At 42.5% G+C, this 27,220-nt stretch overlaps 1 protein-coding gene across 1 annotated transcript; it reads right to left on the reverse strand.

Moving 5' to 3' along the window:
• Positions 1–1,562: 1,562 nt before the first annotated feature.
• LOC121585540 (protein S100-A16-like) lies at positions 1,563–26,987 on the reverse strand. The gene is made up of 3 exons (XM_041901864.1): positions 26,836–26,987; positions 13,740–13,876; positions 1,563–2,625 (listed from the first exon to the last, which is right to left on the reverse strand). The coding sequence occupies exons 2-3, from the start codon at positions 13,857–13,859 to the stop codon at positions 2,323–2,325; spliced, it is 423 nt and encodes a 140-aa protein (XP_041757798.1). The 5' UTR covers positions 13,860–13,876; positions 26,836–26,987; the 3' UTR covers positions 1,563–2,322.
• Positions 26,988–27,220: the final 233 nt, after the last annotated feature.

Below are 27,220 nucleotides of genomic sequence, written 5' to 3' on the forward strand. Positions count from 1 at the left end.
TCTCAACACAGAGAACAGGGGTGTGACCAGGTAACCCAGCAAACCTGATGGTAGCAGAACCAGGAGGAAAACAACAACAACAAAAATATACTAGAAAAAAGGGTTCCAAAAGGGTTCTTCAGCTGTCCCCATTTAGGAGTATCCTTTTTGGTTCCAGGTCGAACCCTTTTGGCCCTCTGTGGAAAGGGTTCTACATGGAACCCAAAAGGGGTTCTTCAAAGGGTTATTCTATGGGACAGCCGAAGAACCCTTTTAGGTTATAGATAGCAACTTTTTTCTAAGAGCGTAGAAACAATACCTGCACAATACCTAAACAAGGGTAAAGTTTCTGTTGTGACTTTTCACGTCAGGTGTGACGTCTCCAACAGGCTATAAAAGCCAATTTTCTTAACGTTTGGGTGTCTGTTTTGTTTTCCTTTCCTCCTGGTTCTGGTCCCGGTGGATTGGGTTGCATGGAGAAACGGCTTGGGCCCTATCTCAAGGGCCCCTAGGGGCCCTCTCGGGTCAGTGGCCTACTGCTTGAGGGCTATTTCGGGCTCCCTTGGGGCCACAAGGGTCCCCTGGTGTTAATTCCTTCCTGGGCCCCTTAATTATTTACCAGAAGGCCATTATTAGGACACACCACACCTGATCTTCCAGCTCCGAATCCATGGCTCTTGGCTAGCTAGTAGCGGAGACGAGTCCATAAACTCCAGATGCTGCCCTGTCTGGATCTTCCAGAAAATGAGATACACGAAGCAAAGAGAGAGACAGAGAGAGACTAGTCTGAACTAAGTAAGAACCCCAGCAACACAATTAGTTTATTGTCATAACATGCCAGAGCTTCAATTCAATGACAGAGTTGCAAGGGAAGAGAACAGAGAGAGAGAGAGAGAAAGAGAGAGAGAGACAGAGAGAGAGAGAGAAAGAGAGAGAGCACTTACAAATTCACTCTGTAAGGGTTAAATCAACACTCATTGGTGTAAAAAAATCACAGTGTTGGTTTTAATAACCAGTGTTAAACCAAAACCAAGCCCACCATTATCATATTTCCCAGCATGCTCTATTGCAGGTAGAGTTTTAGAATTGTTTCTATATCTATGTTTTTTGCATGTTATCCAATCTGTAACTTGGACTCTCGCACCTGTTACTGAAATGGTTGTTCCAGTTAAGATGGTTTAGGTAGTCTCATATCTTAATCTTCTTAACCCGGCAGTCAATCTGAATGAAGGTTGCAGGTGAATAAAAATCCCAAATGTTGGATATCCCCAAGCAAGTATAATGTGGCTTGCAGGCCTGATGTGGCCTGTAAACCATGAGTTTCAGGTTACTGTATTAGGGTAAAACTAAGGCCTTATGAAATATGTGTTGTATTGTGTTAAATAATTAAATTTGAATGATAACATATTCACTTAGGATCAACTTGGTGAAGGCCACAGACTTGAAAATTGATGAACGCAACAACCATGTTTCTGTCACTAACAAATACAGTCATGGGTGGTAACTCTACACTTCACTTGAAAGGCAAGGCACTCTGGGAAATATGCAAATAAGGCTTTACACTAAGCAGTGTGTTAATTCAACACTGAAAAGTGTGGACCCGTATAGACACTGGACCAGTGTTAAATGTAACACTGTCAGTGTTGATTTAACACTAGAGAATTTGCTGTAGAAAATGTCATGCAACCATGCATCAGTGCTTCCTTGCATCATGCAAAGCCATTAAGCCAAGCAACCTTCTCAGAAGAACAAGTTGAGATGGCCTGACTTGACTGTACATTGTGGAATGTACTGTAGTATAGTTTTGCATTACGTCATTGTAGATAGGCAAAGGGAGAGAGAAGGAATGCAAATATAACTACATGGCAGAATGTATTATATATCCATATTATGAGGTATAGTGTGCTATATAGTTTGAAGTATATCAACATATAATAGCATATACTGCTGTAATGTAAGTAATTATAGTGTAATGTATGTTAGTAATACTAAGTATATATATATACAGTATATCAAGAAAGTATGGATTGGGGTTTATAGTATGTTGCAGTGTGTACTAGTGTATTTTAGTACCAAATACTGGGTGTATGTATGTGTGTATGAAAATAAATGTGTTATTGTGGGGATCCAACATATACTGTTATTACAGCACACCTGTTTGAAGGGTGGGTTGTATAGTGTACTGTAGTGTGTATTAGGGTAGTGCGATGTATATCAGTTTGGTGTTGGTGTGTATTGTAATATCCAGACAGGACCGGTGGTATATTCCTATGTGGCCTCCTCTATCTTCTCCTCCTCGGCTGCTGCTGGTGCTGGCTCCTCCTCCTTTTCCGCCTCTTCCACCTATTCTGCCTCTTCAACCTTCTCTTTCTCTACAGCTGTGGCTGCCTTTGGCTCTGCCTCCTCTGGCTGTGCCTCTACTTCTGCCTTCTCTTCCTCTACCTCTGCTGCTGCTGGCGTACTCTCGATCTCCGGTGCGGCGGCCGCACTCTCAGCTGGCGTCTCCACAGCGGCGGTGCATTGCTCGCTCAGGGAGGTTGCCAGGTAGCCCACCAGGTTCATGTATTCCTCGAAGTTGACTTTACCGTCCTGGTTGGCGTCCAGGCCCTGTCGCATTTTCTTCACCGCCTCGGAGCTGTCCGTGTCCTGGGTACAGAGTAGATACAGAGACGGGCAGACATGACTCAGAGGTGACCTCAGTAGTAACTGACCCCTTACATCACAAGGTGCAGTACTGTTTTGTGCATCATGATTAATACCGACATTGTCAATATATGAGACGACTCATATAAGAACCTTTTTACAAAAAATTAAAAAAAATTTTTAAATTCAAAATTAATATCAAGCAATAATAAAGCAACATTTTTAAATAACAGAGAAAATACAGGCCACACATTTAACTAAACTTAACAAAAATTCGCCAAACTTCTCCTCCGATGTCTCTCTATCCCTCACACACGTCCTCTGCCCGCTGTGTTCAGCTCTCGCTGTCATCGGCTCCCCAGCTGCTCCGCTTCCACCGGCTCCTCCCAAAGCACGTCGTCCTCGCTGCCGTCCAATGCATTTGAGATGCAACATTTTTTTAAAGCCATCGATGATGCTCTGTGAGGGAATAGCATCCCATGCATGCAGGATCCATTCACACAGTAGACTTCTCTCAAGTCTGGACGGCAGGCGTTGGGCCAAACTTCGTTCTCCGTCTAAGTGACAGTCCATTACGCCGCATCATCCTACGACACCAGCCGAGGCTGGCTTTAAATCCAGTGATGTTGAGCTCTCTGGCGATTTCCAGGGCCTTAACCTGGATGACAGCTCTGGTAATGGGCATTCCCTCACTTCTTTTTTCCCTGACGAAGACTTTCGATAGACCTTGATTTAACCCAGTTTAAGAGTTCATTCATGTTTGTGCAACCCACCCTATTTTATATGTTAGTCTGTAGGGTATCCTATCCTATTCCGGAGGGTTGCCAGTTTGAATCCCGGGTCTCCCGGGACAAACCTGGCGGGAAGTGAGCTGGCATTAAATCCTAGACACCATTGCCTGCTGTTGTGCCCTTGAGCAAGGCACTTAACCCCCCACAACAACTGCTACCGGGCGCCCAGTGTGGCAGTCCCCTTCTCCAACCTGTATATGTACAGTGGGGTGTGAATTTATTGACACCCTTGATAAATATGAGCAAATATAAAATCAATAATACTGAGCTATATAGTACGCTCCCAAAAATTTGGAAATTTGATTATTTTATGCTAATACAATTGCTCAGAGAAAGAGATTTTGTTTAACAAGTAATATTATTTTTTTCAAAAAGGTAGGGGTCAAAATTATTGACACCCCTAAAGATTCTTATAAATAAAGTGGCCAAAAGTTTAGTATTTGATCCCATATTCCCAGGATGCAATGACTACATCAGCGGTTCCCAAACTAGGGATTGCGACCCCATGTGGGTCACCTGATATGAAAATGTGTTCGCGGGAGAATTTCCAAAATCCTGAAAAAATTAAAATATACTATATATATATATAAAATCAGCAAAAAAAGAAATGTCCCATTTTCAGGACCCTGTCTTTCAAAGATAATTTGTAGAAATCCAAATAACTTCACAGATCTTCATTGTAAAGGATTTAAACACTGTTTCCCATGCTTGTTCATTGAACCATAAACAATTAATGAACATGCACCTGTGGAACGGTCGTTAAGACACTAAAAGCTTACAGACGGTAGGCAAATAAGGTCACAGTTATGAAAACTTAGGACACTAAAGAGGCCTTTCTACTGACTCTTTACAAACAAAAGAAAGTTGCCCAGGGTCCCTGCTCATCTGTGTGAACGTGCCTTAGGCATGCTGCAAGGAGGCATGAGGACTGCAGATGTGGCCAGGGCAAACAATTGCAATGTCAGTACTGTGAGACGCCTAAGACAGAGCTACAGGGAGACAGGATGGACAGCTGATCGTCCTCGCAGTGGCAGACCACGTGTAACAACACCTGCACAGGATTGGTACATCCGAACATCACACCTGCGGGACAGGTACAAGATGGCAACAACAACTGCCCGAGTTACACCAGGAACGCACAATCTGTCAATCAGTGCTCAGACTGTCCGCAATAGGCTGAGAGGGGCTGGACTGAGGGCTAGTAGGCCTGTTGTAAGGCATGTCCTCACCAGACATCACCGGCAACAACGTCGCCTATGGGCACAAACCCACCGTCGCTGGACCAGACAGGACTGGCAAAAAGTGCTCTTCACTGACGAGTCGCAGTTTTGTCTCACCAGGGGTGATGGTCAGATTCACGTTTATCGTCAAAGGAATGAGCGTCACACCGAGGCCTGTACTCTGGAGCGGGATCGATTTGGAGGTGGAGGGTCCGTCATGGTTTGGGGTGGTGTGTCACAGCATCATCGGACTGAGCTTGTTGTCATTGCAGGCAATCTCAACACTGTGCGTTACAGGGAAGACATCCTCCTCCCTCATGTGGTACCCTTCCTGCAGGCTCATCCTGACATGACCCTCCAGCATGACAATGCCACCAGCCATACTGCTCGTTCTGTGCGTGATTTCCTGCAAGACAGGAATGTCAGTGTTCTGCCATGGCCAGCGAAGAGCCCGGATCTCAATCCCATTGAGCACGTCTGGGACCTGTTGGATCGGAGGGTGAGGGCTAGGGTCATTCCCCCCAGAAATGTCCGGGAACTTGCAGGTGCCTTGGTGGAAGAGTGGGGTAACATCTTACAGCAAGAACTGGCAAATCTGGTGCAGTCCATGAGGAGGAGATGCACTGCAGTACTTAATGCAGCTGGTGGACACACCAGATACTGACTGTTCAGGGACACATTATTCAATTTCTGTTAGTCACATGTCTGTGGAACTTGTTCGGTTTATGTCTCAGTTGTTGAATCTTGTTATGTTCATACAAATATTTACACATGTTAAGTTTGCTGAAAACAAATGCAGTTTACAGTGAGAGGACGTTTCTTTTTTTGCTGAGTTTATATACGCTACCAGTCAAAGGTTTGGACACCTACTCATTCAAGGGTTTTTCTTTATTTTTACTATTGTTTACATTGTAGAATAATAGCGAAGACATCAAAACTATGAAATAACACATAAGGAATCATGTAGTAACCAAAAAAGTGTTAAACAAATCAAAATATGTTTAATATTTGAGATTCTTCAAATAGCCACCCTTTGTCTTGACAACAGCTTTGCACACTCTTGGTATTCTCTCAACCAGCTTCATGAGGTAGTCACTTGGAATGCATTTCAATTAACTGTTGTGCCTTCTTAAAAGTTAATTTGTGGAATTTCTTTCCTTCTTAATGCATTTGAGACAATCAGTTGTGTTGTGACAAGGTATACATAAGATAGCCCTATTTGGTAAAAGACCAAGTCCATATTATGGCAAGAACAGCTCAAATAAGCAAAGAGAAACAACAGTCCATCATTACTTTAAGACATGAAGGTCAGTCAATACGGAACATTTAAAGTACTTTGAAAGTTCTGTCGCAAAAATCATCAAGCGCTATGATGAAACTGGCTCTCATGAGGACCGCCATAGGAATGGAAGACCCAGAGTTACCTCTACTGCAGAGGATAAGTTCATTAGAGTTACCAGCCTCAGAAATTGCAGCCCAAATAAATGCTTCACAGAGGTCAAGTCACAGACACATCTCAACATCAACTGTTTAGAGGGGACTGTGTGAATCAGGCCTTCATGGTCGAATTGCTGCAAAGAAACCACTACTAAAGGACACCAATTAAGAAGAAGAGACCTGCTTGGGCCAAGAAACACGAGCAATGGACATTAGACCGGTGGAAATTTGTCCTTTGGTCTGGAGTCCAAATTGAATAATTTTGGTTCCAACCGCTGTGTCTTTGTGAGACGCGGTGTGGGTGAATGGATGATCTCCGCATGTGTAGTTCCCACCATAAAGCATGGAGGAGGAGGTGTTATGGTGTGGGGGTGCTTTGCTGCACACTTAACCAGCATGGCTACCACAGCATTCTGCAGCGATACGCCACCCCATCTGGTTTGAGCTTAGTGGGACTATCATTTGTTTTTCAACAGGACAATGACCCAACACACCTCCAGGCTGTGTAAGGGCTATTTGACCAAGAAGGAGAGTGATGGAGTGCTGCATCAGATGACCTGGCCTCCACAATCCTCCGACCTCAACCCAATTGAGATGTTTTGGGATGAGTCGGACGGCAGAGTGAAGGAAAAGCAGCCAACAAGTGCTCACCATATGTGGGAACTCCTTCAAGACTGTTGGAAAAGCATTCCAGGTGAAGCTGTTTTTTGGGTTATTTCATAGTTTTGATGTCTTCACTATTATTCTACAATAGAAAAAATAAAGAAAAACCCTTGAATGAGTAGGTGTGTCCAAACTTTTGACTGGTACTGTATATATATTATATACTGAAAAAATATATAAATGCAACATGCAACAATTTCTACGATTTTACTGAGTTACAGTTCATATAAGGAAATCAGTCAATTGAAATAAATTCATTAGGCCCTAATCTATGGATTTCACATGATTGGGCAGGGACGCAGCTATGGGTGGGCCTAGGAGGGCATAGGCCCATCCTCTTGGGAGCCAGGCCCACCCACAGGGGAGCCAGGCCCAGCCAATCAAAATGAGTTTTTTCCCAACAAAAGGGCTTTATTACAGACAGAAATACTCCTCAGTTTCATCAACTGTCCGGGTGGCTGGTCTCAGATGATCCCGCAGGTGAAGTAGCCGGATGTGGAGGTCCTGGGCTGGCGTGGTTATACGTGGTCTGCTGTTGTGAGGCCGGTTGGATGTACTGCCAAAATCTCTAAAACAACTTTATGGTTTATGGTAGAGAAATTAAAATGTAATTATCTGGCAACAGCTCTGGTGGACATTCCTGCAGTCATCTCCTGTAAGTCGCTCTGGATAAGAGCGTCTGCTAAATGACAAAAAAAAAAAAAAAAAAAAAATATATATATATATCCTCTGGTTTCACACTCCCTCAAAACATGAGACATCTGTGGCATTGTGTTGTGTGACAAAACTGACTTTTATTGTCCCCAGCACAAGGTGCACCTGTGTAATGATCATGCTGTTTAACCTCTACGGGATCGGTGTCCCGAATATAGGACAGTTGAGCTAACATGCGCTAATGTGATTAGCATGACCGTTGTAAGTAACAGCAAACTTTCCAGGACATATACTTGTCTTGTATGGGCAGAAAGCTTAACTTCTTGTTAATCTAACTGCGCTTTCCAATTTACAGTAGCTATTACAGTGAAAAAAGACCATGCAATTGTTTGAGGAGAGTGCACAACAACAAAAAATGTTTCACGGCAAATGGCTTGATACATTCACCTCTGAAGGTAAATAATGTACTTACATTCAGTAATCTTGCTCTGATTTGTCATCCTAAAGGTCCCAGAGATAAAATGTAGCATAGTTTGTTTGATAAAATCAATTTTTATATTTAAATGTGGGAACTGGGTTCTACAGTTTGAACCCCTGCTGTCTCTGGCTCCACACCACCCCGCCCGGCCATCTAGATGTGTGAAAGTTAGTGTATAAGCTAATCATTCCTGGGAGTGTGTAAACTTACATTTTGTATTACCATATCATTTTTGTATGTTCTCTATAGTTATGTACTTTAACATGTATCAATTGCCCAATTCGGCACATTTGGGCAGACTTGATAAAAAATAGTCCACTATTGCAATGCTTCACTGGATCAATCTGAAACTTTGCACACACACTGCAATATTATATTGTGGCCTTTCTCTTGCATTTCAAAGATGATGAAAAAAAATAAAAATAAAAAAAATAAAAAAAGTTTTTTTGTTTGTATTATCTTTTACCAGATCTAATGTGTTATATTCTCCTACATTAATTTCACATTTCCACAAACTTCAAAGTGTTTCCTTTCAAATGGTATCAAGAATATCCTTGCCTCAGGTCCTGAGCTGCATGCAGTTAGATTTGGGTATGTCATTTTAGGCGAAAATTGAAAAAAATGGTCCGATCCTTAAGAGGTTAATCAGCTTGTTGATATGCCACACCTGTCAGGTGGGTGGATTATCTTGGCAAAGGAGATATTCTCTCTAACAGGGATGTAAACAAATCTGTGCACAACTTTTTAGAGAAATAAGCTTTTTGTGCGTATGGAACATTTCGGGGATCTTTTATTTAAACTCATGAAACATGGGACCAACACCTTACATGTTGCGTTTATATTTTTGTTCAGTATAATATTGTCTTTGTATCTCAAAATATGTTGTATTGTGGTTAACTTGAAAAATCGAAATGAAAATTATTCAAATATAAAATATAAAATTAAACCAGAGAGCGCCCTTCAATCATGGGGAAAGGCTGCACTTGACCGTTGCACTTAAATCATTCCCATGGTGAATGGCTGGGCCAGCTACGCTATGAAACCACACACTATTGCTGAGACTTTGATATTACCAGCCACAACTGATATGGTGAAAACAATGTGTGGGGAGGCAGAGGCACAGAATCTCACATCAATACCTTTGTCAGATAACATTGTTAAACGAAGAATGTATGCTATTGCTAGCAAGATGAAACTGACTGAACAACTCAAAAACTCCCAGCTTACCCAATTGAGATGGTTTGGGATGAGTCAGACTGCAGAGTGAAGGAAAAGCAGCCAACAAGTGCTCAGCATATGTGGGAACTCCTTCAAGACTGTTGGAAAAGCATTCCAGGTGAAGCTGGTTGTGAGAATGCCAAGAGTGTGCAAAGCTGTCATCAAGGCAAAGGATGGCTATTTGAAGAATTTGTTTAACACTTTTTTGTTTACATGATTCCACGTGTTATTTCTTAGTTTTGGTGTCTTCACTATTATTCTACAATGTAAAAAATAGAAAAAATAAAGAAAAACCCTTGAATGAGTAGGTGTGTCCAAACTTTTGATTGGTAGTGTATATATACAGTGGGGATAACAAGTATTTGATACACTGCTGATTTTGCAGGTTTTCCTACTTACAAAGCATGTAGAGGTCTGTAATTTTTATCATAGGTACACTTCAACTGTGAGAGACGGAATCTAAAACAAAAATCCAGAAAATCACATTGTATGATTTGTAAGTAATTAATTTGCATTTTATTGCATGAAATAAGTATTTGATACATCAGAAAAGCAGAACATAATATTTGGTACAGAAACCTTTGTTTGCAATTACAGAGATCATACGTTTCCTGTAGGTCTTGACCAGGTTTGCACACACCGCAGCAGGGATTTTGGCCCACTCCTCCATACAGACCTTCTCCAGATCCTTCAGGTTTCGGGGCAATACGGACTTTCAGCTCCCTCCAAAGATGTTCTATTGGGTTCAGGTCTGGAGATTGGCTAGGCCACTCCAGGACCTTGAGATGCTTCTTACGGAGCCACTCCTTAGTTGCCCTGGCTGTGTGGTTCGGGTCGTTGTCATGCTGGAAGACCCAGCCACGATCCATCTTCAATGCTCTTACTGAGGGAAGGAGGTTGTTGGCCAAGATCTCGCGATACATGGCCCCATCCATCCTCCCCTCAATACGGTGCAGTCGTCCTGTCCCCTTTGCAGAAAAGCATCCCCAAAGAATGATGTTTCCACCTCCATGCTTCACGGTTGGGATGGTGTTCTTGGGGTTGTACTCATCTTCTTCCTCCAAACAAGGCGAGTGGAGTTTAGACCAAAAAGCTCTATTTTTGTCTCATCAGACCACATGACCTTCTCCCATTCCTCTTCTGGATCTTCCAGATGGTCATTGGCAAACTTCAGACGGGCCTGGACATGCGCTGGCTTGAGCAGGGGGACCTTGCGTGCGCTGCAGGATTTTAATCCATGACGGCGTAGTGTGTTACTAATGGTTTTCTTTGAAACTGTGGTCCCAGCTCTCTTCAGGTCATTGACCAGGTCCTGTCGTGTAGCTCTGGGCTGATCCCTCACCTTCCTCATGATCATTGATGCCCCACGAGGTGAGATCTTGCATGGAGCCCCAGACCGAGCATGGAGGCGCTACCGAGGGTGATTGACCATCATCTTGAACTTCTTCCATTTTCTAATAATTGCGCCAACAGTTGTTGCCTTCTCACCAAGCTGCTTGCCTATTGTCCTGTAGCCCATCCCAGCCTTGTGCAGGTCTACAATTTTATCCATGATGTCCTTACACAGCTCTCTGGTCTTGGCCATTGTGGAGAGGTTGGAGTCTGTTTGATTGAGTGTGTGGACAGGTGTCTTTTATACAGGTAACGAGTTCAAACAGGTGCAGTTAATACAGGTAATGAGTGGAGAACAGGAGGGCTTCTTAAAGAAAAACGAACAGGTCTGTGAGAGCCGGAATTCTTACTGGTTGGTAGGTGATCAAATACTTATGTCATGAAATAAAATGCAAATTAATTATTTAAAATTCATACAATATGATTTTCTGGATTTTTGTTTTAGATTCCGTCTCTCACAGTTGAAGTGTACCTATGATAAAAATTACAGACCTCTACATGCTTTGTAAGTAGGAAAACCTGCAAAATCGGCAGTGTATCAAATACTTGTTCTCCCCACTGTATATATATATATATATATATATATATATATATATATATATATATATACACTGCTCAAAAAATAAAGGGAACACTTAAAAACACAATGTAACTCCAAGTCAATCACACTTCTGTGAAATCAAACTGTCCACTTAGGAAGCAACACTGATTGACAATACATTTCACATGCTGTTGTGCAAATGGAATAGACAACAGGTGGAAATTATAGGCAATTAGCAAGACACCCCCAATAAAGAAGTGATTCTGCAGGTGGTGACCACAGACCACTTCTCAGTTCCTATGCTTCCTGGCTGATGTTTTGGTCACTTTTGAATGCTGGCGGTGCTTTCACTCTAGTGGTAGCATGAGACAGAGTCTACAACCCACACAAGTGGCTCAGGTAGTGCAGCTCATCCAGGATGGCACATCAATGCGAGCTGTGGCAAGAAGGTTTGCTGTGTCTGTCAGCGTAGTGTCCAGAGCATGGAGGCGCTACCAGGAGACAGGCCAGTACATCAGGAGACGTGGAGGAGGCCATAGGAGGGCAACAACCCAGCAGCAGGACCGCTACCTCCGCCTTTGTGCAAGGACCACTGCCAGAGCCCTGCAAAATGACCTCCAGCAGGCCACAAATGTGCATGTGTCTGCTCAAACAGTCAGAAACAGACTCCATAAGGGTGGTATGAGGGCCCGACGTCCACAGGTGGGGGTTGTGCTTAGAGCCCAACACCGTGCAGGACGTTTGGCATTTGCCAGAGAACACCAAGATTGGCAAATTCGCCACTGGCGCCCTGTGCTCTTCACAGGTGAAAGCAGGTTCACACTGAGCACATGTGACAGACGTGACAGAGTCTGGAGACGCCGTGGAGAACGTTCTGCTGCCTGCAACATCCTCCAGCATGACCGGTTTGGCGTTGGGTCAGTCATGGTGTGGGGTGGCATTTCTTTGGGGGGCCGCACAGCCCTCCATGTGCTCGCCAGAGGTAGCCTGACTGCCATTAGGTACCGAGATGAGATCCTCAGACCCCTTGTGAGACCATATGCTGGTGCGGTTGGCCCTGGGTTCCTCCTAATGCAAGACAATGCTAGACCTCATGTGGCTGGAGTGTGTCAGCAGTTCCTGCAAGAGGAAGGCATTGATGCTATGGACTGGCCCGCCCGTTCCCCAGACCTGAATCCAATTGAGCACATCTGGGACATCATGTCTCGCTCCATCCACCAACGCCACGTTGCACCACAGACTGTCCAGGAGTTGGCGGATGCTTTAGTCCAGGTCTGGGAGGAGATCCCTCAGGAGACCATCCGCCACCTCATCAGGAGCATGCCCAGGCGTTGTAGGGAGGTCATACAGGCACGTGGAGGCCACACACTCTACTGAGCCTCATTTTGACTTGTTTTAAGGACATTACATCAAAGTTGGATCAGCCTGTAGTGTGGTTTTCCACTTAAATTTTGAGGGTGACTCCAAATCCAGACCTCCATGGGTTGATGAATTTGATTTCCATTGATAATTTGTGTGTGATTTTGTTGTCAGCACATTCAACTATGTAAAGAAAAAAGTATTTAATAAGATTATTTCATTCATTCAGATCTAGGATGTGTTGTTTAAGTGTTCACTTAATTTTTTTGAGCAGTGTATATATATATATTTTTTTAGTTTTAAAAAATGTGGGTATGTATTCCTTTATTATGTTCTCCTAACCCTACCACCCCTCCCCTAATTGGAGTAAACTAATCGACAACAACACTTAGGCTTCTACTTCTAGCTTATACATACTACATACATTTTATGGACACAGTATATTTTACAATAGTTATCTTTGTTTGTTTTTAGTCCCATCCTTCAGCTCCACTCAACCCCTCCCATCTATCTCTGAACACCATCCAGTTTTGATTTTTATTTGCCATATATTTTTCAACTGTGCTATGATGTTTCACAACAGTTCTGAACCTTTCTATTCTCATAGGTTGTACATATTGTAAATTAAAGATAAACATTTTTGCTAAGAGTATTATTATATTATTGATCAATTGACTATGACTTATTAAATCACCCAGCAGTGCTATTTGCAGAGTTAGCTCCAGGTAAATGTTGCAATGCTTCAGCCATTTCTGGACCTGTGACCAAAAACATACTGCATATGGACAGTACCAAAACAAATGATCTAATGATTATGTGTCTTCGCAGCAAAATCTGCAGAGCTGGGATGGTTGTATTGCTCATATATATAACATTTTATTGGTTGCAAGAAGAGTCACAAGCTTGATGTAGTCATTGGAATATGGGACCAAATACTAAACATTTGACTACTTTATTTATAAGAATCTTTAGAGGTCAATAATTTTGACCCCTACCTTTTTGAGAAAACATTTTATTACTTGTTAAACAAAATCTCTTTCTCTGAGCAATTGAATTAGTATAAAATGATTTAATTCCCCATTTCTTAGAGCATACAATACAGCTCAGCATTTTAATTATTTATTTTATACAGTCATCATTGCTCATCTTTATCAAGGGTGACAATAATTTCGGACCCCACTGTATGTGTGTATTCCGGAGGGGTTAGGATAAAGCAGACGTACAATTGACAAATAAAGTGATCTTAATCTTAACAACTATAGCTCAGTCAAAGAGTTCCAAAAGTTGTAGTGTTTATAGCTGGTTTATAACTTCATTTGAGTGACATCAGCCATGGTGCGTGTGGAGGCTGCTGTCTGACTGACCATCATGATGTTGTGGAGCTGGCTCTTCACTAGCTTCTGGAAGTCATTCCCTCCCAAACTCTCCTTCCCCTTGGCTGACTTCAGGAAGACACCCACTATCGTCTGAATGGCCGACTCCATGACTGCTCTCTCTCTCTCTGCCCCGAGATAGAGGGGTAGGGTGTGGTAAGATTTTTTTGACAGGGTGGTTGGGGGAAAGGGGGTAGAGGAAGCAGGTGAGAGAGAGATAGAGAGAGAGAGAGAGAGAGAGAGAGAGAGAGAATGTGAGATATTGATTGAGTTACACAGGCAATGCACATTTGACATAGAGTGCATTCGGAAAGTATTCAGACCCCTTGACTTTTTACACATTTTGTTACGTTACAGCCTTACCTTAATCGTTTTTTTCCCTCATCAATCTACACACAATACCCCATAATGACAAAGCAAAAAGTTTTATTTTTGTTGTTGCAAAAAAAGAAATATTTCATTTACATAAGTATTCAGACCCTTTACTCAGTCCTTTGTTGAAGCACCTTTGGCAGCGATTACAGCCTCATTTGGGGAGTTTCTCCCATTCATCTCTCCAGATCCTCTAAAGCTCTGTCAGGTTGGATGGGAGCGTCGCTGCACAGCTATTTTCAGGTCTCTCCAGAGATGTTCGATCGGGTTCAAGTCCGGGCTCTGGCTGGGCCACTCAAGGACATTCAGAGACTTGTCCCGAAGCCACTCCTGCTGTGTGCTTAGGGTCATTGTTCTGTTGTAAGGTGAACCTTCACCCCAGTCTGAGGTCCTGAGCGCCCTGGAGCAGGTTTTCATTAAGGATTTTCTGTACTTTGCTCTGTTCATCTTTCCCTCGATCCTGATCCTGACTAGTCTCCCAGTCCCTGTCGCTGAAAAACATCCCCATAGCATGATGCTGCCACCACCATGCTTCACCGTAGGGATGGTGCCAGGTTTCCTCCAGATCTTGGTTTCATCAGACCAGAGAATCTTGTTTCTCATGGTCTGAGAGTCCTTTAGCTGCCATTGGCAAACTCCAAGTGGGCTGTCATGTGCCTTTTATTAAGGAGTGGCTTCCGTCTGGCCACTCTACCATAAAGGCCTGATTGGTGGAGTGCTGCAGAGATGGTTGTCCTTCTGGAAGGTTCTCCCATCTCCACATAGGAACTCTGGAGCTCTGTCAGAGTGACCATCGGGTTCTTGGTCACCTCCCTGACCAAGGCCCTTCTCCCCCGATTGCTCAGTTTGGCCGGGCGGCCGGCTCTAGGAAGAGTCTTGGTGGTTCCAAACTTCTTCTATTTAAGAATGATGGAGGCCACTGTGTGATCTTGGGGACCTTCAATGCTGTAGACATTTTTTGGTACCCTTCCCCAGATCTGTGCCTCGACACAATCCTGTCTCAGAGCTCTACGGACAATTCCTTCGACCTCATGGTTTGGTTTTTGCTCTGACATGCACTGTCAATTGTGGGACCTTATATACAGTGGGGGAAAAAAGTATTTAGTCAGCCACCAATTGTGCAAGTTCTCCCACTTAAAAAGATGAGGGAGGCCTGTAATTTTCATCATAGGTACACGTCAACTATGACAGACAAATTGAGAAAAGAAATCCTGAAAATCACATTGTAGGATTTTTAATGAATTTATTTGCAAATTATGGTGGAAAATAAGTATTTGGTCACCTACAAACAAGCAAGATTTCTGGCTCTCACAGACCTGTAACTTCTTCTTTAAGAGGCTCCTCTGTCCTCCACTCGTTACCTGTATTAATGGCACCTGTTTGAACTTGTTATCAGTATAAAAGACACCTGTCCACAACCTCAAACAGTCACACTCCAAACTCCACTATGGCCAAGACCAAAGAGCTGTCAAAGGACACCAGAAACAAAATTGTAGACCTGCACCAGGCTGGGAAGACTGAATCTGCAATAGGTAAGCAGCTTGGTTTGAAGAAATCAACTGTGGGAGAGACTGGAAACCCAAATCTTTTGGAGAGACTGGAAACCCAAATTGGTCTACACGGACAAGTTCTGGCCTGGTTTAGATCTTACCTGTCGGAAAGATATCAGTTTGTCTCTGTGAATGGTCTGTCCTCCGACAAATCAACTGTACATTTCGGTGTTCCTCAAGGTTCCGTTTTAGGACCACTATTGTTTTCACTATATATTTTACCTCTTGGGGATGTTATTCGAAAACATAATGTTAACTTTCACTGCTATGCGGATGACACACAGCTGTACATTTCAATGAAACATGGTGAAGCCCCAAAATTGCCCTCGCTAGAAGCCTGTGTTTCAGACATAAGGAAGTGGATGGCTGAAAACTTTCTACTTTTAAACTCGGACAAAACAGAGATGCTTGTTCTAGGTCCCAAGAAACAAAGAGATCTTCTGTTAAATCTGACAATTCATCTTGATGGTTGTAAAGTCGTCTCAAATAAAACTGTGAAGGACCTCGGCGTTACTCTTGACCCTGATCTCTCTTTTGACGAACATATCAAGACTGTTTCAAGGACAGCTTTTTTCCATCTACGTAACATTGCAAAAATCAGAAATTTTCTGTCCAAAAATGATGCAGAAAAATTAATCCATGCATTTGTTACTTCTAGGTTAGACTACTGCAATGCTCTACTTTCCGGCTACCCGGATAAAGCACTAAATAAACTTCAGTTAGTGCTAAATACGGCTGCTAGAATCCTGACTAGAACCAAGAAATTTGATCATATTACTCCAGTGCTAGCTTCCCTACACTGGCTTCCTGTTAAGGCAAGGGCTGATTTCAAGGTTTTACTGTTAACCTATAAAGCGTTACATGGGCTTGCTCCTACCTATCTTTCCGAGTTGGTCCTGCCGTACATACCAATACGTACGCTACGGTCACAAGACGCAGGCCTCCTAATTGTCCCTAGAATTTCTAAGCAAACAGCGGGAGGCAGGGCTTTCTCCTATAGATCTCCATTTTTATGGAACAGTCTGCCTACCCATGTGAGAGACGCAGACTCGGTCTCAACCTTTAAGTCTTTACTGAAGACTTATCTCTTCAGTAGGTCATATGATTGAGTGTAGTCTGGCCCAGGAGTGTGAAGGTGAACGGAAAGGCTCTGGAGCAACGAACAGCCCTTGCTGTCTCTGCCAGGCCGGTTCCCCTCTCTCCACTGGGGTTCTCTGCCTCTAACCCTGTTACAGGGGCTGAGTCACTGGCTTGCTGGTGCTCTTTCATGCCGTCCCTAGGAGGGGTGCGTCACTTGAGTGGGTTGAGTTACTGACGTGATCTTCCTGTCTGGGTTGGCGCCCCCCCTTGGTTTGTGCTGTGGTGGAGACCTCTGTGGGCTATACTCGGCCTTGTCTCAGGATTGTAAGTTGGTGGTTGAGGATATCCCTCTAGTGGTGCGGGGGCTGTGCTTTGGCAGAGTGGGTGGGGTTATATCCTTCCTGTTTGGCCCTGTCCGGGGTTTCTTCGGATGGGGCCACAGTGTCTCCGGACCGCTCCTGTCTCAGCCTCCAGTATTTATGCTGCAGTAGTTTATGTGTCGGGGGGCTGGGGTTAGTTGGTTATACCTGGAGTACTTCTCCTGTCTTATCCAGTGTCCTGTGTGAATTTAAGTATGCTCTCTCTAATTCTCTCATTCTCTCTTTCTCTCTGAGAACCTGAGCCCTAGGACCATACGTCAGGACTACCGGGCATGCTGACACCTTGCTGTCCCCAGTCCGCCTGGCCTTGCTGCTATTCCAGTTTCAACTGTTCTGCCTGCGGTTACGAAACCCCTACCTGTCCCAGACCTGCTGTTTTCAACTCTTAATGATCGGCTATGAAAAGCCAACTGAGAGACCTGAGCCCTAGGACCATACGTCGGGACTACCGGCCGTGGTGACTCCTTGCTGTCCCCAGTCCGCCTGGCCTTGCTGCTATTCCAGTTTCAACTGTTCTGCCTGCGGTTATGGAACCCCTACCTGTCCCAGACCTGCTGTTTTCAACTCTTAATGATCGGCTATGAAAAGCCAACTGAGATTTATTCCTGATTATTATTTGACCATGCTTGTCACTTATGAACATTTTTGAACATCTTGGCATGGTTCTGTTATAATCTCCACCCGGCACAGCCAGAAGAGGACTGGCCACCCCTCATAGCCTGGTTCCTCTCTAGGTTTCTTCCTAGGTTTTGGCCTTTCTAGGGAGTTTTTCCTAGCCACCGTGCTTCTACACCTGCATTACTAGCTGTTTGGGGTTTTAGGCTGGGTTTCTGTACAGCACTTCGAGATATTAGCTGATGTACGAAGGGCTATATAAAATAAAATTGATTGATTGATTGATTGTGGGAGCAATTATTAGGAAATTGAAGACATACAAGACCACTGATAATCTCCCTCGATCTGGGGCTCCACGCAGGATCTCACCCCGTGGGGTCAAAATGATCACAAGAACGGTGAGCAAAAATCCCAGAACCACACGGGGGGACCTAGTGAATGACCTGCAGAGAGCTGGGACCAAAGTAACAAAGCCTACAATCAGTAACACACTACGCCGCCGGGAACTCAAATCCTGCAGTGCCAGACGTGTCCCCCTGCTTAAGCCAGTACATTTCCAGGCCCGTCTGAAGTTTGCTAGAGTGCATTTGGATGATCCAGAAGAGGATTGGGAGAATGTCATATGGTCAGATGAAACCAAAATATAACTTTTTGGTAAAAACTCAACTCGTCGTGTTTGGAGGACAAAGAATGCTGAGTTGCATCCAAAGAACATCATACCTACTGTGAAGCATGGGGGTGGAAACATCATGCTTTGGGGCTGGACGACTGATCCGTGTAAAGGGAAGAATGAATGGGGCCATGTATCGTGAGATTTTGAGTGAAAACCTCCTTCCATCAGCAAGGGCATTGAAGATGAAACGTGGCTGGGTCTTTCAGCATGACAATGATCCCAAACACACCGCCCGGGCAACGGAGTGGCTTCGTAAGAAGCATTTCAAGGTCCTGGAGTGGCGTAGCCAGTCTCCAGATCTCAACCCCATAGAAAATATTTGGAGGGAGTTGAAAGTCCGTGTTGCCCAGCGACAGCCCCAAAAACATCACTGCTCTAGAGGAGATCTGCATGGAGGAATGGGCCAAAATACCAGCAACAGTGTGTGAAAACCTTGTGAAGACTTACAGAAAACGTTTGACCTGTGTCATTGCCAACAAAGGGTATATAACAAAGTATTGAGAAACTTTTGTTATTGACCAAATACTTATTTTCCACCATAATTTGCAAATAAATTCATAAAAAATCCTACAATGTGATTTTCTGGATTTTTGTTCCTCATTTTGTCTGTCATAGTTGACATGTACCTATGATGAAAATTACAGGCCTCTGTCATCTTTTTAAGTGGGAGAACTTGCACAATTGGTGGCTGACTAAATACTTTTTTTCCCCACTGTAGACAGGTGTGTGCCTTTCCAAATCATGTCCAATCAATTGAATTTACCACAGGTGGACTCCAATCAAGTTGTAGAAACATCTCAAGGATGATAAATGGAAACAGGATGCACCTGAGCTCAATTTCGAGTGTCCTAGCAAAGGGTCTGAATACTTATGTAAATAAGGTATTTCTGCTTTTTATTTTTAATACATTGCAAAAATTTCTAAAAATGTGTTTTCGCTTTGCCATTATGGGGTATTGTGTGTAGATTGATGAGGAAACATTTTTATTTAATCTATTTTAGAATAAGGCTGTAACGTAACAAAATGTGGAAAAAGGAAAGGGGTCTGAATACTTTCTGAATGCACTGTAATTATTTTCGTGATCTAATTTAAGGAGACAAAGATAGGCCACCACAGTGGAAAAAGAAACAATGGATCTCCTTGAGATACACAGGCTTGTCGTTTCAGGTGTTCAGTCTGGAACTCCTTGGTAGGATAGGGTAGGCGATAGACAGGCGATGTGCAATAAACTAAAGAGGGTGTGAGAGAGTCTGACTGAGAGACAAGCGGTGATGCACAATGGAAGTTCTGATCTTTGATAGGTCATCTGATCTACTGAAGCCACCACAGGGCCAGGGCTTCAGATTACCTCAGGGATTACCTGCCCGTTCTCTACCTTCTTTCTTTCTCTCTCCCTCCACTCCCGGAGGACCTGAGCCCTAGGACCATGCCTCAGGACTACCTGGCCTGATGACTCCTTGCTGTCCCCAGTCCTCCTGGTTATGCTGCTGCTCCAGTTTCAACTCTTCTGCCTTTGGCTATGGAACCCTGACCTGTTCACCGGACGTGCTACCTTGTCCCTGACCTGCTGTTTTCAACTCTCTCTCTCTCTCTCTCTCTACCGCACCTGCTATTTCAACCTCTAAATGCCCGGCTATGAAAAGCCAAGTGACATTTACTCCTGATGTACTGACCTGTTGCAACCTCTACAACCACTGTGATAATTATTTGACCGTGCTGGTCATCTATGAACGTTTGGCCTTAATGGCCTTGTACTGTTATAATCTCCACCCGGCACAGCCAGAAGGGGGCTGACCACCCCTCAGAGCCTGGTTCCTCTCTTGGTTTCTTCCTAGGTTTCTGCCTTTCTATGGAGTTTTTCCTAGCCACCGTGCTTCTACATCTTTATTGCTTGCTGTTTGGGGTTTTAGGCTGGGTTTCTGTATAGCACTTTGTGACATCTGCTGATGTAAAAAGGGCTTCATAAATAAATGTGATTGATTGATCTATCTCTCTCTTGCACTCTCTCTCTCTCTCTCTCTCTCTCTCTATCTATCTCTCTCTCTTTTGTTCTTTATCTGTCTCGCTCTGTCTCTTTATCTCTCTTTCTCTGTTGCCTCACACCCTTATGCACAGCACACACTCTCATGTGATTTCAAAAGGCATTTCAAGATTTTGTGAGGGACAGACATTTTACATAGTGAATATGTTAATGTATGTGTGTGTGTGTGTTTGTGCGTGCATGCGTGTTAGTGTGTGCTGTATGCCCCTGAGTTTATATGTGAGTAATCCAGTTGTATGTACAGTACCAGTCAAAAGTTTGGACACACCTACTCATTCCAGGGTTTTTCTTTATTTTTTTACTATTTTCTACATTGTAGAATAATAGTGAAGACATCAAAACTATGAAATAACACATATGGAATCATGTAGTAACACATTTTTTTTAAACAAATCAAAATATATTTTATATTTGAGATTCTTCAAAGTAGTCACCCTTTGCCTTGATGACAGCTTTGCACACTCTTGGCATTCTCTCAACCAGCTTCATGAGGAATGCTTTTCCAACAGTCTTGAAGGAGTTCCCACATATGCAGAGCACTTGTTGGCTGCTTTTCCTTCACTCTGCAGTCCAACTCATCCCAAACCATCTCAATTGGGTTGAGGTCGGGTGATTGTGGAGGCCAGGTCATCTGATGCAGCACTCCATCACTCTCCTTCTTGGTCAAATAGCCCTTACACAGCCTGGAGGTGTGTTTTGGGTCATTGTCCTGTTGAAAAACAAATGATATCCCCACTAAGCGCAAACCAGATGGGATGGCGTATCGCTGCAGAATGCTGTCGTAGCCATGCTGGTTAAGTGTGCCTTGAATTCTAAATAAATCCCCCCCACACCATCACACCTCCTCCTCCACACCTCCTCCTCCACACCTCCTCCTCCATGCAAAAATCTCAAATTTGGACTCATCAGACCAAAGGACAGATTTCCACCGGTCTAATGTCCATTGCTCGTGTTTCTTGGCCTAAGCAGGTCTCTTCTTTTTATTGGTGTCCTTTAGTAGTGGTTTCTTCGCAGCAAATCGACCATGAAGGCCTGATTCACACAGTCTCCTCTGAACAGTTGATGTTGAGATGTGTCTGTTACTTGAACTCTGTGAAGCATTTGGGCTGCAATCTGAGGTGCAGCTAACTCTAATGAACATATTCTCTGCAGCAGAGGTAACTCTGGGTCTTCCTTTCCTGTGGCGGTCCCCATGAGAGCCAGTTTCATCATAGCGCTTGATGGTTTTTGCAACTGCACTTGAAGAAACTTTCGAAGTCATTGACATTTTCCGGATTGACTGACCTTTATGTCTTAAAGTAATGATGGACTGTCATTTCTCTTTGCTTATTTGAGCTGTTCTTGCCATAATATGGACTTTGTCTTTTACCAAATAGGGCTATCTTCTGTATACCACCCATACCTTGTGACAACACAACTGATTGGCTCAAACACACTAAGAAGGAAATAAATTCCACAAATTAACTTTTAACAAGGCACACCTGTTAATTGAAATACATTCCAGGTGACTACCTCATGAAGCTGGTTGAGAGAATGCCAAGAATGTGCAAAGCTGTCATCGAGGCAAAGGGTGGCTACTTTGAAAAATCTCAAATATAAAATATATTTTAATTTAACACTTTTTTATTTACTACCTGATTCCATATGTGTTATGTCATAGTTTTGATGTCTTCACTATTATTCTACAATGTAGAAAATAGTAAAAAATAAAGAAAAACCCTGGAATGAGTAGGTGTGTCCAAACTTTTGACTGGTACTGTATGTAATATAGCCCATGAGTGTTGGACTGATTACATGAGATATGCGTGATATGTAATAATATGCCATTTAGCAGACGCTTTTATCCAAAGCGACTTACACTCATGTGTGCATACATGTCCTATTACTCACAATAGACAGCCGTATGTGTAAGATGGCCCTCACACAGAGCACAAAATACAATGCATGCCAGTGAGTGACACATCCATGCAGGAATTCCAATCATTTCTGTCAGTGGAGATCAGTTAAACAGGATAGGAATTTGCAGGCCAACTCTGCTCCAAGCTAGTTTGCCCCAAAACGGTGAAGGGAGATGTTAGCTTGTGTAATTAACCAACCTCACTAATTTGTCAACTTTAGTATTTAAATGTAGGACACAAAGTAGACACACATATCTGCCAATAAAAAGCATACACTGTAAAGGGGTTACTGTGAATTTGACAGTAGTTTACAGGCAGCTTGGTGGCAAGTAAAAATCTGTACTTCATATTACAGTACACCTACTGTAATACAGATACGGTATCAAAGCAAGTCCTGTGTAATGATACACAGTAGAATACTGTAAAATTCACTGTATTATACTGTAAAAAAGTAAATGCTACCGTAATCGGAATGAATGAATGGATGGATTAATTAAATGTATTGAGGGGAGGGGTTTGTATTTTACTATAAATACAAGGGATTGGTGCAAGCAGATTAGATCCTAAGTGCTTACACATTACAGTATATTACTGAATATTTGATGTTTTATATCACTTGCATTTCTAGAGGTCTTAACAAAGGCTTCCAAATCGCAGGGCCTACAGGGCAAAACAGACCAAAAGGACATGGCAAAATGCTCAACTATTTAATGTTTAAGACTTGCTGCCACTCCAGTCTGCCTCCTATAGAAAATGATGGGGCACTATAACCACATAGGAGTTAAATTGATACAGCATTCTCACTCACGGGTGCAATATAGGCTCTTACAAGGCACGCCTCAAAATATGTTAATGAGCCAGAAACAACAATACCATGCACCCACTAGTGGTCAAAAGGTTTTTGGAGCTACAAAAATACGGTACAGTACTGTATTCTGTGGGGTGGAATTACAGTAACATTCGAAATACAGGAATTCTTTGCCCGCCCACAACATTTTTCCACAATGCACCATCATTTACAGTATACTGCAGTAAAATGTTTTAGAGTATTTTATAGTTGATAATTCCCCAAATTACCGTATAATTTACAGTTTTCCGTTACAGTGTACCTTATAGCTTTTTACAATATACTTTCTCTTGTTAAATCTGTTGTTGGAAATCTGAGGGGGCTTTTGAGAAGATAAATTAATCTGCCATCTTAAAGAAACATGTCACACTTCAGCACCCCCTCTCATCATCTTCTTCCCCCCTCTCCTCCAACCCCTCTTTCTCCTAGTGCAATCACCACATCCTATAGCCAATTAGGAAACATGGGTATTAGCCTAATTATGCTGAGCGAGGGCAGCATATTAAAAGCTACACTTTCATTGTCCACTCTGACAAGCTCCAAGACTTACTGTCAACCGCAACCGGTACTAAGTCTGACCCAGTGGTTCTAACACTCTTTACTGTTGCTAAAGCTACAGTAACACCATAAATTGAGTTATACCAATTACCGAAGAGAGGTGTTATTATGTGGTTATATATAGGCCTACCATCTATGTGATTGAAAAGAGGCAATTGATAAGGGTAAAACTCCAATGAGAGTGTAGTAGCTACTCTCTGGGTTTTTATAGAATTGAGGCATTGGAGTAGGCTGTTTGGATAAACATATATTCTTTCTGATTTATTGAAGTTGAAAAGGTTTTACAGTTAGATTGTTTTTAATTGCACAATGAATTGACATGCAAAATCAAAATATGGCTCCAACGAAAAGGTGAAGCCCAAGGAGAAACATTGATAAGTACGCCCTGCTGTTGGCCTACATGAACCACAATTACCCGTCATTCCCTGGTAATCCTCAAACTCTTTACAACAAAACCCACAGTCACTATTCTTGCATTTCCATTTCTGTCCTATTCTTACATGTATTATTTACTTGGTGGCCTGGCTGCAACCTGGCTATGCCTTCTCGCAGTCAGGGTCAGTGACAGTCAACCTCATTTCCAAACTAATGAACACAGGGCTTCTATTACTTAGCCAACGTCACAAGGACAGCTCTGACCCCGCCTCAGTTCCGACACACACCAACTATTATGTGGAGCAAAAGGCAAAAAAACAACTCAGCAAATAATTAAATATAGACACCCAGAGGTTTCCCGTTTCACTCCAGAGCCCAAAGTAGATTGAGTGTTGCGTTTCCAAATGCGTGAATGTGATACTGTATGTGCGCTGAGTAATGACAATACTACCGCTCGCGTGGCATGAAATATTAAGAGAGGAACAAGTTAGGTTGTGGCTATATACTGCACCGAACAGGCTTGCAGTGCCGCTCATCTAATTTATCACGTAGGTTTACAAAAAAAATGCTGATTTCATGCTAACACATACACACAAAGGTGTTAACAAATGCCAAACGGTGTGCCAACAGCTTGAACATCAATGGTGCACCAATCTAAGAATGAGAATGCTGAGACAGTTGAAGAGTGCCTTGAGCTATGGTTGCTGACACAGGTTTTTATTTATTATCATTGTGGGTGTTCTTATAGGAAATAGGTTGTAGTATGTAGGCTATGACAGACGATAAAGGCGCAATGCGCAATTTTCACCTTTACGCCTACACTGTAACAGAAAACTGTAAATTATACTGTAATTTTATGTATTATCAATAGTAAAATTTTCTGAATTTTTTTACTGCAGCATACTGTAAATTATGGTGTATTGTGTGAAAATGTTGTGGGTGGGGAAATATTTGCTGTATTTCGAATTGTACTGTATTTCCACCCCACCATACTGGAAAGCCAAAAACCTTTTGACCACTAGTGGGTGCATGGTATTGTTATTTCTTGCTCATTAACATATTTTGAGGCATGCCTTGTAAGAGGCTATATTTGTTGCATGAGTGAGTGAGAGTGAGAATGCTGTACCAATTTAACTCATATGTGGTTATAGTGCCCCATCAATTAAACATAGGTGAGAGATTGGAGCAGCCCGGTCTCATAAACTAGACGTAACATAGTAAATGTAAATTTGAGACACTCAAATTAGTATGCTATGTTACGTTTGGTATGGTTACATAAGACAGATGGTTACTAAAGGCAAAAATTAAAGTAGAGTGGTTGAGTGGGCATATAATGCAAACTTCTAGCAACCCAAAGGTTGCGAGTTCGAATCTCATTACAGACAACTTTAGCATTTTAGCTAATTTGCAACTTTTCAAATACTTACTACTTTTTAGCTAATTTGCAATTACTTAGCATGTTAGATAACCCTTCCCCTAACCCTAACCTTAACCATTTTAGCTAACTCTTCCCTAACCTTAACCCTTTTAGCTAACCCTTCCCCTAAACCTAACCTTAACCCTTTAACCTAACTCCTAAACTTAACCCTAACCTCTAACCTAGCAACCTAGCTAGAATTAGTAACATTTCATACGTTTTGCAAATTCGTAACATTTTGTACGTTTTGCAAATTCCTAAAATATTGTACGTTTTGCAAATTTCTAACACATAATACGATTGTAATTCGTAACATATCATAAGAAATGGGTGATGGAATTCCACAAATTAATGCATACCATACGAAACGTAAGATATCATACTAAATGGAATGTCTCGGATTTACATACAGAATAATACAAAATGCTCTGAGACCAGGTTGATTGGAGTGGCAGCAAGTCTTAAACCTTTAATGGTTGAGCATTTTGCCATGTCCTTTTGGTCTGTCTTGCCCTGTAGTCACTGACAGTTTGGAAACCTTTGTTAAGGCCTCTAGAAGTGCAAGTCATATAAAACTCATTAATATGCTATGTTTGTAAACACTTTACCTAGCAGCCAAACTGCTTGCACCAATCCCTTATAATTACAGTAAAATACTGTGAAATACAAATCCTTCCCTTCAACTAATTTAATTCATCCTTTTTTACAGTATAATACAGACATGTACTGTGTGTCATTACAAAGTGCTTGCTTTGATACCATATTACAGTAGGTGTACCGTACTGTAATATGAAATACAGAATTGGACTTGCCATGGAGCTGCCTGGTAACCCCTTTACAGTGTAGGTTTAATATGTTCTTTAGATAGTCCATACATTTTAGGCCAGTTGTACAAACCAAACAGGCTCATATGGCTCATGGTAGGCTAAATGACAGCTCATCGATCCGTTTTACAAAAGAGGCACACTTATCAGCAATGTTTTGGTTGAGAGTGCACACGCTATGACTGTTCAAGAATGGCTATGCGTTTATGATAAATAATGCACTATTGACATGTAGTTAAATCGTTTTTTCTGTTTTTAAATCAAACGTTATCTGCTACATAAAAGAAAAAAGTATTTCTTGAAGTCTCCAACAGCGTCGTCATTGGCACTGTCCCTTAGAGTTTCACGAGACAGTTCCTGCAAGGGTGTATCTAAAACGTGGCATAAGCGTTATGATTTAAGCAAGTTTACAGTGCAAAACGTCTTCAATAAAGCATGAACAAAATATATAACTCACCATATACTTCCTACAGGTCAAGCGAACAGTTCAAATGTGCCCAATGTTGTGTTTCTTTTCTCGTCTATCTCCTCTGCTTTGAGACCCCCCAAAAAAACTTTCCAAACTAGGGCTGCAGGATCTCTTCCGTGATTTAGTTTTTTCTTAAACTTTTTCCCCTGACAAGTCAAAGGGCGTGTACCTGGGAGAGTGCAAAAAATACTTTGGGAATGTGGAAGAGAGACATAACACAACTTTTTTATGAGGGGGTAAAAATGTGTATCAACCTTGGAACTTATTTTCTCTTTATTCTATCTTTGGCATGTGGTGCTAGTTTATGTCGTGTGACTTGTATTGTTCCACGCCAATAATTCGAGTATGAGGGATATTCGGATTCATAGAAGGC

This window comes from Coregonus clupeaformis, chromosome 17, assembly GCF_020615455.1.
Source record: "Coregonus clupeaformis isolate EN_2021a chromosome 17, ASM2061545v1, whole genome shotgun sequence".
NCBI classification, from domain to species: Eukaryota; Metazoa; Chordata; class Actinopteri; order Salmoniformes; family Salmonidae; genus Coregonus; species Coregonus clupeaformis.